The sequence below is a fragment of the Passer montanus genome, unplaced genomic scaffold (assembly GCF_014805655.1).
Source record: "Passer montanus isolate IOZ18808 unplaced genomic scaffold, ASM1480565v1 scaffold27, whole genome shotgun sequence".
NCBI classification, from domain to species: Eukaryota; Metazoa; Chordata; class Aves; order Passeriformes; family Passeridae; genus Passer; species Passer montanus.
In genome coordinates this window covers 435,175-447,718 of record NW_024367372.1, presented here as the reverse complement: position 1 = coordinate 447,718, position 12,544 = coordinate 435,175, and the positions used below count along the sequence as shown (strand labels likewise).

At 44.8% G+C, this 12,544-nt stretch overlaps 1 protein-coding gene across 3 annotated transcripts in view; it reads right to left on the bottom strand.

Annotated features, from left to right (window-relative positions):
- ARMH4 (armadillo like helical domain containing 4) overlaps window positions 1-12,544 on the bottom strand; it is a 59,984-nt gene that overhangs the window by 27,504 nt on the left and 19,936 nt on the right. For all 3 annotated transcript variants that reach the window (XM_039712952.1, XM_039712956.1, XM_039712955.1), the window contains exon 5: window positions 11,557-11,811. In XM_039712952.1, coding sequence (XP_039568886.1) covers window positions 11,557-11,811 — 255 coding nt within the window. The remainder of the gene's footprint in view (window positions 1-11,556; window positions 11,812-12,544) is intronic.

Below are 12,544 nucleotides of genomic sequence, written 5' to 3'. Positions count from 1 at the left end.
CACACACCAAAGCCATTGAGGGGTCTTGGAAATCCTCTGCAGGTGTCAGACTTGTCCCAAAGTGTGCAGAAGGAAATGCTGCAATAACTGGCACACACACAAAGGCACAGGAGGGTCCCCAGGATGCCACACGTGCCAGGGGTGGCTCCCTGGGCTGCGCTCCTGGCAGGGACCCTGGAGCAGCCTCTGGATCACCTTGGCATGGGCAGCTAAGGTGGTGTGAGGGGAGCAGCAGCACATCCAGCCCAGGGGGACAGTGACAGTGGCACAGCATGTGACACTGCTAAACAAACAGGGACAAGAAACAGAGGAGTGAGCAGCCACTCCTGCAAAGCCAGTCCATTCACACGCCTGAGTGCTCAGAGGGGAAAGGGGGATTTGGGAAAAACAGCCCCAAAAAGGACTCAGGCTGGAGAGCCTCTTGGCTTCACTCACACTGATAAAGCCTCAAGCACAGATGGTGCTGCTGGTATATTAAAATAAATGACAGGCTATCAGTTTCAGCCTGGCTGGAACTCTTTATTACAGCCCAGGCTCGGATGAGGCTGTGATTAGAATTACTCAAAAACAAGGTGGGGGGGAAGAAAAAAGAAAAAAGAAAGCAAAATCCTCCAGTAATTCTCACCATATCGACCCCTGTCTGTGATTCATGTTGATGTTCAGCATCTTTGCAAGGCAACAACTGCTGGGGGTTTGAGGTAATTATTTTATTGTCAGACAAAAATGTGACCAATTTGCTTATTTCCAATATATGTTGCTAACTCACTCTTCAGGTAGAGCAGAACTTCTACACACACATATATATATATAATATTACATATATAAAAATATATACTCTATATATATAATATAATATATATAATATTATATATTAAAGATAATAATATAATTATATAATATATAAAAATATATTTATATTATATAAAATTATTTTATATATTTATATACAGATATATAGATATAATATTTATATTTTATATATTTTTTATATATATATGTGTGTGTGTGCTATATAAAATTATTTTATATATTTATATACAGATATATAGATATAATATTTATATTTTATATATATTATATACATATATATATATGTGTGTGTATATATATATATATATATTCAGAGTTATTTCCAGGAAATAACTTGGATCTCCTTCGATTCTTAAGGGATCTTAATCAGAGTGAACACCAGAGGGGAGACAGGTTTAGCATCAGTCATTTGTGGTTTGCACTGTCCAAGCAGAAAGTGCATCTACATTCTCAATAGGAAGGAACATTGTAAAATTACCCTCTCAATAAATTACTCTCTCTCTCCCTGCTACTTGTTGCAAAAAGCTCTTTTCCTCCATTTTTCTCCCACCAGCTGTGCCATGGGGCCAACATTTTAACCCCAGAGATCAGCCTCTGACGTAAATCCCCAGAAGGACAGAGGCAATTCAAGGCTGATGAACCTTCACACTCCCCTCTCTCCATTTGCTGAATGCCATGAAAACATACAGATTTTTGCACTGCAGTATAGATCACTATTAGAAAATAAATGTGATTTCTCCAGTGTAAGGACAAGCCTCTTTTTACATGGCAAAGGCCACCCAGACAGGCACACAAAGGAAAAACGAGTAACTCACCCAGGGAAGGCACAGCCCTGCCTGTGCTCTTCAATCAAGGTAAGTGACTGCTGAAATCTAAAGGGAGAGAGGGGCTCAAAACCAGCTCCTCTGCCTAAATGGAACCAAGTTTTCTGACATGTAGAAACTGAAGGGTGGCAGAAGGGCACTGAGAAGTGACACGTGTGAGGATGGGATGGGACAGCATTACTGCATCTTGTATCTCCCAAATGAAGTAAGGAATGATGAATCTGACTCCATGTTCTCAGAAGGCTACTTTATTATTTTATGATCTATATTATTATATTAAAGAATACTAAACTATACTAAAGCATACATTCTCAGAAGGCTAATTTATTATTTTATGATCTATATTATATTAAAGAATACTAAACGATACTAAAGCATACAGAAAGTATACAGACAGAAGGCTAAAAAGATACTAATGAAAAACTCCTGACTCCCCCCAGAGCCTCAACACAGCTTGACCCTGATTGGTCATTAAGTCAAAACAATTCACATGAAACCACTGAAACAATCACCTGTTGGATAAACAATCTCCAACCACATTCCAAAGCAGCAAAACACAGGAGAAGCAAATGAGATAATATTGTTTTCCTTTTTCTCTGAAGCTTCTCAGCTTCCCAGGAGGGAAATCCTGGGGAAGGGATTTTTCCAGAAAATATGACTGCCACAACTGCAGACTAAAGAGAGAGCAAAGACACCATGATTTTACATTCCAGTGGGGCCGACAGGCAAGGGGACAGGCAATCCAAGGCAGCTGACAGCCCAGAAGGATTCCTGTCTCCCCGTGCTGTGCAAGAACCCAGATGGTGCTTGGGCAGCAGATGCAGCCCAGCCTTAGGAGCACAGAGCTCTGCTGGCTAATGGACCCTATCCCCGAACCCAGGCAAAAAAAAAACCCCAAGATAAATTACCTGGAGCAGCAAATGCAAAGTCATGCTCCAAGGCACTAACTTTGACACATCCTAACTTTAAAGGATGTGTCAAACAGATGGATAGAGGCAGGCAGCTGGGGAAGGTCAGAAACGCTCACACACGTGCCTGAGTTTTCCAAGATTGCTTTCTTGGGCTGACAAGAGCAACTGGAGGTGCAGCAAAAAGCCTTTTAGGAGTCTTCCTGTGCTGGGAAATCCAGAAGCCTGGTGCTGCTGCAGCTGCCCTTCTGTGCTACCCAGCAAGCCAAGAAGGGAGAATTTCATAGAACCATTAATGCTGAAAAAGGGTTAATGATGACAAAGATTATCAAATACAACCACCAACACAGCATCAACCACCATTTCCATCCCTAAACCATATCCATGAGTTTTTTGAACACTTCCATGAGTTTTTTGAACACAATCATTTCTCTGGGCAGCCTGTTCCAAAGCTTAACAACTTTTGGTGACTCTTTTTTTTAAACCCAGCAAGCCAAGAAGGGAGAATTTCATAGAACCATTAATGCTGAAAAAGGGTTAATGATGACAAAGATTATCAAATACAACCACCAACCCAGCATCAACCACCATTGCCATCACTAAACCATACCCACGAGTTCTCTGAACACTTACAGGGCTGATGACACAATCATTTCCCTGGGCAGCCTGTTCCAAAGCTTGACAACTTTTGGTGAAGGATTCCCCTTAGTAAAGCTTCCCTAACACTGTACACAGATATCACCCAAAACTCCCCTACCTGAGCTGTGCAGGGGAGTCTTCTTCTGAGTTTTGGGGGTTTTTTTGTTAGGGTTGGGATTAAGTGTGTGAGATGGTATTTCTTGTTTGGATTTAGATGTTTATTAGTTCTTATCTATATTACAATTTCACAAACGGTGAGTTCTACAGCACTTCACTGTAACAAACTAAAAATTGAGCTGTATCTTTCTCTTTAAAAGGATTTTTAAGGATCAACTGTCTAATTAAGAAAAGACACAAATTATTTTTACTTTTAACTCAATAACTAATTACTTGTGGCTTGCAATATGGACTTTTTCATCCAATTACACAAAACCACCCAAACCCATGGAGAAGAAATGGAGAAGAAGGATCAGCATCTGCCCTAAAACCTCCATCTTGCTTTATATATTTATTATTATATTCTGAAACCTTAAACTCTAAGTTTTACACCATGTGATATCACACACTTCTATTCAAACTCCACACCCACAATCCCAGCTCTGTCATTCCATTTTGGAAGCTTCTCCTCAGCCTCAGGTCAATGCAGTGTTCTCTTGGGGGTCAGTGGCTGACAGCCCAGAAAGTCTGAAATTCTCAATAACCTGGGTTCCAACAGTCTTCCACAGATGTTTCCACCAGAGAAGCTGCTGAATCCTCCTTGCAGGTATTTCAGGGAATTTGTGCCTAGCAGGGTAGTGGGGATTAGGGCAGGCAGGACTGGCAGAAGCCCTCAGACTTGGATTCATCCATCAGAAACTTTCCCCAGTCACCGGGACCTCTCACACCAACCATAGTGACCAAAATTCCCTCTCTCCTCCCACAGCCTGGCAGATGATTTCTCCATGCCTTCCTGCCAACTCTCTCTGTGGGGATTTTTGAAGGAATTCTGAATTATTTAGAGATGGGACCTCTGAGTTTTTTAGATTATGAGATTTATTTTTCTTATCCTCTACAAAGGCATGAAAGGGGAGCTCGGCTCACATCTTCATGGCTCAGAAGGTCACAAGATTTTTAGTTACAAGACATTTTAAGGATTTTTTTATTCCCCAACAAAACACTGCCAACAAGGATATTTATGTTTTTAACCCAATCCTTAAATATTTCATCTTATGGACTCATGCTACAGTGTAAGCTTTTTTAGCCAATCCTGTTATGATACACAAAATTCCAGTACTGCATTCTAAACTCCTTGTTTACCTTTGTAACTGCTTTTATTTTTAACTACATCCTAAACTCTAAAACTGTAAACTTTCCTCCACTTAATGTGTCTCTGCTTTAAACTATAAATCCACATTCTCACTTCTAGCACCTATGTTTGGAAGCCTCTTCCAAGGTCTCAAACCAAATCCTGTGTTTAACTCTAAGCTTTGGCTTCCGGGCCCAAAGTTCTGAGAATTCCCTGCATTTCAGATTCCAACTCTCTCCACACTGAAGGAAAAGAAGCAGAAATGCTGTGGATGGGCAGGATCTTTTCACTTCTCCTGCTATAGCCAGTAACTTCAGTTTAATACACTGTCTGATGGGGTTCCATCTTCTCTGTGGGCAGGCAGAGCCAAAAATGAGAAAATGCCTCTAAATCCTCCCCCAGCCCCCGGAGGCAGCACTTAAAGGCTGGTAACAAATGGGCTCAGTCTTCCTCTGACACGGGTTTTACTGGATGCATAAACATTGTGGAAGAGCTGGTGTTTCAAAGTAATATATCCAAGGATGTTTTAGTGCTGCTGTTTCCTGATACACTCCAACAAAAACGTCAGGGTAAAATATCAGCCTGATTATTGTGAGCAACAGCTTTGTGTCACCTGTTTCTGATAGCTGAGCTGGGAATCACCAAGACACTCTCCAATCTTCTGATTTACTCTTAGGATCACAGCACTGTTTAGTCTGAAAAGCCCCTCAAAGACCAAGACCAACCATTTCCTCAGCACTGCCAAGCCACCACTAACCCACGTCCCCAAGTGCCACATCCACACAGCTTTCAGATCCCTCCAGGGATGGGGACTCCACCACTTCCCTCATCTCTGTCCCTTCTCTTAGCTTTGATTTCTGCCTTGAGGACAAGAGCTGAGGTGTTGCCAAGAGGAAGGACGTGGCTCCAGCTCATCAGGGGTTCATGCTCCATGGTTGGAATCTCCTCATCCCAGCTCACAGGGCAGACACACTGCTCCTGTCTTCCCTTTGAAACACACTGGCCTCATTCCCAAGGGCACAGCAGTCTTGTGCTGGATGGAAAATGGGAAGAGCACCAAAGGGTGGTAGGTCAGGACTGTCCAAATTCTGTGTCTCCTGGAAGGTCCCACCGACCAAGATCCCAGCACAGGGCTGTGCAGGTTCAAGAAATAAGGAATATTAGAGAGACACGCTCCCCAAACCACCTTGGAATTAGATTTGATGAGGAGCAAAAGGCATCTCAGATGTGAATTGTCCCCTCCTGGGAGCTGCTCTGTTGTTATAGCAGTGAATGTCACCCTGAGCTGGCACAGAGGATCATCACTGCTCACAGACAGCACGCAGAATTCCCTTGGACAAGACAAGCCTGATTAAATATGAGTCTGCTCCAGGATTAAGATGCAAGCATGAACAATCTCTTAAGTAAAAAAGAAGCGATTCCAAAGGGAGTGCACATCCCTCATGAGGGACAGAAACCTGAGTTAGGCACAGATTGATGGTGGGAGCTTCACTGCTGCTTGGGAGAGAGAAGGGGAGCTAGCAAGGAACATATGGAACTGTATAAATTATTTGGAGCACCCAGAAAGACAGGAAGAATAATCATCTCTGTTCCTGAGACTGCTCATTTCTGTCTGCAGCCATCTGGAAGCCAGACCCTGCATGGCCACAGAACTCCCCTAAATACCTGTGATGGGGCAAGGCCAGCGAGGGCAGGATTGCTGCAGGCAGCTCCCCTTGGAACATGTGGGGAAGGAAAATTTGCTGGTTACACTCCTCATCCTGGCTCCTGCCAGCCTCTCCCACCTGGGATCCCTATGGACTGTCAGGATGGTGACTCTGAGGCTCCATTCCAGGCGGAAATGCAGGTGTGCACATCCTGCCTCCAGAAGGGAAAGGCAATGCCCAAGCACTAATTTAATTCCCCTCCTTCAAATCCCCACTCTGCAAAGGCTCCCTTGTGAAACCAGAGGGGTCACTGGGCCTCTCTGTGGTTTTCTCACCACCTTTAAAACACAGATAAGCCTTCCCAGGATGATTAAGGAGATAAATGCATTAAAGATTAAAAACACTCTCATGTTCCAATGCCACGAGCTGTAAGAGTACTTAAAATAGATCCATTTGGGGCAGCAATTAAAGAACATATTACTAATTTCTGAGTCTCAGCTCCTGCCTTCCTAATGCTGGTTATTTTTGCCCATAAAAGCATTAATCCTATCTTCCTGTAAAAAATGACATTTCAAACATTCATCATCTTCCACTACTGTCCTTCTGCTCCTCTGCCTCCCCATCATTAACCAGAGGCATCTGTTATATGGTTTATGCAGTGTCATTTGTGACCACAGATCTGCAATAAAACGAGAGCTATTTTCTCTGTAAGTAGCTGCTCAGAGCTGCAAATATTTTGTATTCATTATATATAATAAAAAAAAAAATCACATTCCAGAAGTGTGTTTATTATGCAAGTGCCTTGTCATTACCTGAGAGAGTTATACAACCTTCCATTATAGTAAGAACTAATATCCTCCCCACAGAAGCACATGAAACACACACATGGTTTCTATTTTGGAAACTACATGTTGAGAATTATATTGTCACACTTCATAACTTCTTCCTAAATTGCTGTTTGTTTGTTTGCTTTTTTTGTTTAATCTCTAAATCCTATCCACAGGGATGGTCCAAACTCCCCTGTGTACAATTCCTCCATGGGCAGATGGAAATCAAAAACAAATGCTGTGGAACCAGGAATCTTCTCACAAGCTACAGCCCTGTAATAATGTGGCATTGCCATGGAGAGGTGGATGCAAAGAACACCCCAATGGGTCAGCTAAAGACAGGCAGATCTGGACTAAAATGGATTTAGGTTGAAACAGAGAATAAAAAATAGCACCTAGAATACACACAAGCCACCACAGAGAGGAAATTCAGATGTAATATGGAACTTCAGGTTGATGAAGACAAAGGTGCAAAGCCAAGTTAGCAAACATAAAAAAATTACATCAAGGGGACCCTAAATGGAGAAAGAATAAAACACCAGCTCCATACATCTTAAATGCACAAAGCAAACAGCTGCATGCCCCAGTGGGGTAAAATTAAAGGCTTGGTAAATTGCCCTAAATCTCCTGCTGCTACCTGCTGTGGAGAGCAGGAGTTACTCACCTTGGGATGTGGAGGATAGGCAAGCACTAAGGCACCAGAAATAGCTTGGAAGTCTGAGGCCATTTTCCTCTTGGCTCATTCTTGTTAAATTAAGAATTCTCACAGAACTGAGATAATAAACACTCTTGAGAACTGGGAGAAGAAGCCACCACCAACAGAAGCAGAGGGGTTTGATCTCCTTGGAGTTGCACAGCAAAGTCCACCTGCTCTAAGATGCATGAGGACCATAAACTATACTAAACTAAAGGACCATAAACTGTTCACCAGCTTTGAACCCACCTCAACCAACTGCAGCTCTCCTGGTAATGCATCACTAAAGAGGGAGCAGGGGAAGATCAGGTATTTTTATTTATTCCCTGAAAATTCCAGTCATCCACCTGGTCTTTGTGCTCCTCTGACACACTCTCCAGGTGTTCAGTGTTTGCCTACCACACACCACCTACACACAAATCAAGAAACAAGTACAGAGACACCAAAGGCACCTCACAGAGACTGCAGACAGGTCCAAAAGTGCTGCTCTGTCCTTCACTGGCAACCTGTGGAAGCAAAGCACTTGAACAGGACACCAAACCAGATCCCAAATCACATTCAGACCTTGCTTCCCCCGAGCTGCAGGGCACCAGGATGGCTTTTGGAGGGTCAAATTCTATTTTATAAATGCACAGATTTTCTCATTTTCTGCTTTACTCTTTGTCTGTACATTGCTGGTTAGAGCCAGTTGATGGGCTGTAAAACTGTCAGCCTCGTTACTGGCACTAATAAATGGCTTTTGCTCAGCTGGAGTTAATGTGGGACCATCTGACTGCCCAGAACTGACATTTTTAATGATTCTGTTCCTCCAGTGCCTTCTCATTGACCACTACAAAAATCCAAACTGTCTCTTGCTCTGCCAAGCTGTTTAGTGGATCAAGTTCCTTGTTCTCCAGGGATCTGCAGTTGTGTCAGCCATCAGAGCAAGCAGACTCAATAATAACTGGCCTGAGAACAGCTATTCCAACACTTCTGGGCTCTTCTGCACCACAGATTTTAGCATTAAATGTCAAATTTCTGAAGGCTAGAGGACAGAAGCATCCCCAGGAGGAAGACACGTGTGCAAAGTGTTTTAAAAATGGAAAATTCCAACTGCAAAAGTTTGGTGCTTGGATGTTGTCCCCTCACCCTGTTCTCTGTTGGGTGCTGTCACCTTCCTTCAGGTCTCCCTTTCCAATGCTGTATCCTAAGTGAAATAGAACAACTTCCCCTTCCAAACCCTGCTTAATTTACACAATAAGGGAAATTCTTCACATCTCAGTGCTTTTAGGGAAGGAAGAGACACACAGAGCTCTTCTGGGGATGTCCAGCAGTTACAAAGCAGTCCCCAAATTAAAAGAACTGGATCTTCAAAGATGAAAATCACCTGGAGAAAAAGGCTTTCAAAGAAAAAATAGCCCAACCAGCAGATCTAAGGCTTTGCAAGTCTTTTACAGAAAGTCTGGTCTCTCCAGGTGCTCCAGCACAGCAATGGGAGCAGCTCCTCCAGCTTCCTGCCAGGTTTGGGGGGATTTCTGCTGTTCTTAACAACCCACTTCGTGCTGACACAAGCTGTGTGCTTTTTCCCACCTTTCCTGTTCTCCCAAACCCACTCCATCAAGAAGGACACAGCCAGGACCAGTATGGACACAGAGATAGCCTGATGTGTGCCCATGAGTCCAGAGCTGGCAGCAGGGCAGAAATTCTCACCTGGCACAAGCTGGAGAGGGGAAGGGCTACACTCCTGCAGAAACATCTTCCATTCCTCACTCACTCCCAGGAAATCAGCTCTCACCCCTGGGTTCAGCTCCTTCCTTGGCCTTAGGTTATCAGTGAGCTCATGCAAGCCCTTGGTTTCCACAGAATCATGCAATGGCTTGGGTTGGAGGGGATCTTAAAGATCATTTAGCTCAAATCTCCTCATCTAGTTTTCCATTCTCTTTGTGCCTCTAAAACATAAATAATTTCCCTTTCTCTTAGGAGTACTGTTGAGCAGCAGCACACTGCAGATGGGGAGGAGCAGTGTCACAGAGCCACTGAGGTCACCCAGACAGGGAAGGAATAAATGGCTCTTTCCATAAGTGTCTGCCTGCTGGAGTCAGAGGGGTGACTCACAAGCAGAGAGGCTGATCCCACTGTGTCCCCTCTTTTTTTGCCAGCACAGCACTGCACAAAAGTCCCACCTAACTCCTAAAAATGATCTCAGCTCAGCCACGGCCTCATCCTCTCTCTCATGGGTGTTGGCACTGGCTGCAGCAGCCTAAAAACAAAAGGCAATCCCAACTGTTGGATCTGGTGACTTCCAGAGAACACCAAAATCCCTGTCTGCCCAGTGCTCCAGGTGCTCAGAGCCATCACTCTGATGCTGACCCAGCTTCACTGGGGCTCCTCCAATGTGCATGGAAGTCAATAGAACATAAGCTGGGGAGAAGAATCCTGCCTTTTACCATCCAGTCTGTTTATTCCTTGTCTGAAACTTGTGCAAAGATGCCCTTTCAGGGGTCAGCCCCTGGCCACTGCTTTCTCACCTGCCTGCTGTACCCGACATGCAACTCCTGCCCTGAGCCTCTTCCTCCAGCAGCTGGAAATGCAGCAGTGACTCCAGTCCAGACCTGCACAAACCATGAGCTGTGTCTGACACAGAGCCTCCTCTGTAACCCCAAAGTTCGTGGCAAACATTGTCACACACAACAGCACCACACACCTCTTTCACCCAGCTTGCCAAAGACAACCAGAAACCCTTAAGGACTCAAATTATTCCCCTCACACAACTCCAGGGGGGACAGCAGGACATGTGAACAGCCCTGACACAGCAGAGTGCTTTCCAAGCAGGATTTAGTGTGACAGGGAGGGATCAGTCCTGCTGCAAACTCAATCTCCCCTTCAAAGGCCAACCCTCCCACAGAGGTCTGGAAATGAAGCCTCCCACACAGTTCTTGAAAGACAATCTTTGATTCAATTAAGGAAGCCAACATCACTAAAGCAGGCTGGAAACTGCATCACAGAGGAGAACCTCCAGGTTAAATCAGAATTATGCTTTCAGGGGAAGTGATAGAAATCACACAGGTATATGTGATGGACAACATATAAAAGACTTGGGGTTTTTTTATTTGATGGGCTTCTCAGAACAGCTCACTCTAATAGTCCCACATAAAGACCTTCTGTCTAGATGTGGTTCAGCTCCCACAAATTCACCTGGAATGCTCCCACTGCGTTTGACAGGGCCTGGCTTGGGAATTGAGTGTGCTGGGAAATTATCCCAGAGCCTTTGCCAAGCTGGACAAGTTCCTTTCTCAGATCTCCCTTGTCCCACACAAGCTCTGACCTGGACTTCACACACACAAACACTCCTAGGTGGAGGAAGTCAGTACAGACATTGAACACACAGCCTGTATTTACAGCAGGAATAAATTTTGTAAACTTTATAGAGGCTGCCAGTATGAAACTTTGTCTTCATACTGGCAGAACAGCTTCCCAAGGCTGGACCATGCACCTCTTAAAATGTCAGAAAAGTGGAACTCAGACAAATGCTGCTGAAGTAGCAAACAGGCTGAAGAGCAAATACCCAACTCCTCTGTCCCCACAGGACAAATATCCCTGCACCAACCCATCTTGGGCAAAGGGAACTGAGATTTGCCCAGGAATCTCACCTGAGAAGTTGGGAATTTTTTTTGTCCAGCCTTGGAGCAAGACAACACTAAGCTCTGGGAATGAATGATCAGGATTGGAATATCCATATTTTCCCCAAAATGACAAATCAAGTCACGCTGTCTGGGACACACCCCAGTTTCACCAGTTGTCCCTGGTGAGCTGGGATTCCTCAAGAATGAACCTGCTCTGTGTTTAGCTTGAGAGCCAGCCCATGGCTGGCAGGAGGGACTGCCCCGTGCAGAGTGAAGAACAGGAGGGGTGAAGGGTGAAGGAAGAAGGGACTTTTCTCTTACCCAGACCCTGGTTCTGCTGCTCCCACTCAATGGTGTCAGGAACCTGGTAGGACAACCCAGCCAGCTGGGCCACAGGGTTCTCCAGGCCAGCCAGGGGCTCCTGGGAGGTCTCTCCTGGAAGTGTGAAGCCTGGCAGATCCGTGTCACCCTCCATGCTTTCATCCATCAGGTCTATGTCTTTGTCCTCCTCATCTTCCTCTTCCTCCTCTTCTTCTTCCTCTTCCTCCTCTTCATCCTCTTCTTCTTCCTCACCCTCTGGCCAGGGAGACAGAAAAGAAATGTCAGGGAACATCTCAGCAGGCAGAAGTTTCACAGATCTCTAGGTGAACACCAGGCTGAGCTCCTCCAGAGGCAGAGCAGCTGCAGGAATTGTGCCTGTTCTCTGGCAGGAAAAACACCCACAGGGGCTCATCTGGAGGAGCTCATCACCACTGGAACTTGCTGGGGAACAAGGAGATGTCAAACTCTCAAATTAGTGGGAAATGCAGTAATTTTTTGCCTCCTAGCAGCAGGGTGCAAACAGAGATGTGCATGTGTACCAACACCTGTGCACCTGCATCTACAGAGCTCCCTGCTCAACCCAACCCAGCCCAAGGGAGAGCTTTTCCCCTGATCTCCAGTCTTGGAGCAGCAATGAGCTGGTTCAATGTTTAACCCTGACTGAATCTTTCCCAGCTCTGGAAAGGGCTCTGTTTTCAAGACCAGGTTGCTCCAGGCCCCATCCCACCTGGCCTTGGAAAGTGCTGGAAAGAAGGCAGCATAGCCAACAGTCCACAGGAGAGCTGGAAAATGTGGCTCTGAGGAAATTCCTGTGAATTCAGTGCAAGGCCTCCCTGCCCATGGAAGGGATTGAAACAAGATGAGCTTTAAGGTCCCCTTTCAACCAAAGCCATTCTGTGATTCCATGAATTCTCTGCTACAGCAGATACTCATTTATTCCAAAACTGTCCGCACTGTTAACATATGGAAAAATAAATATTTAAGCCAT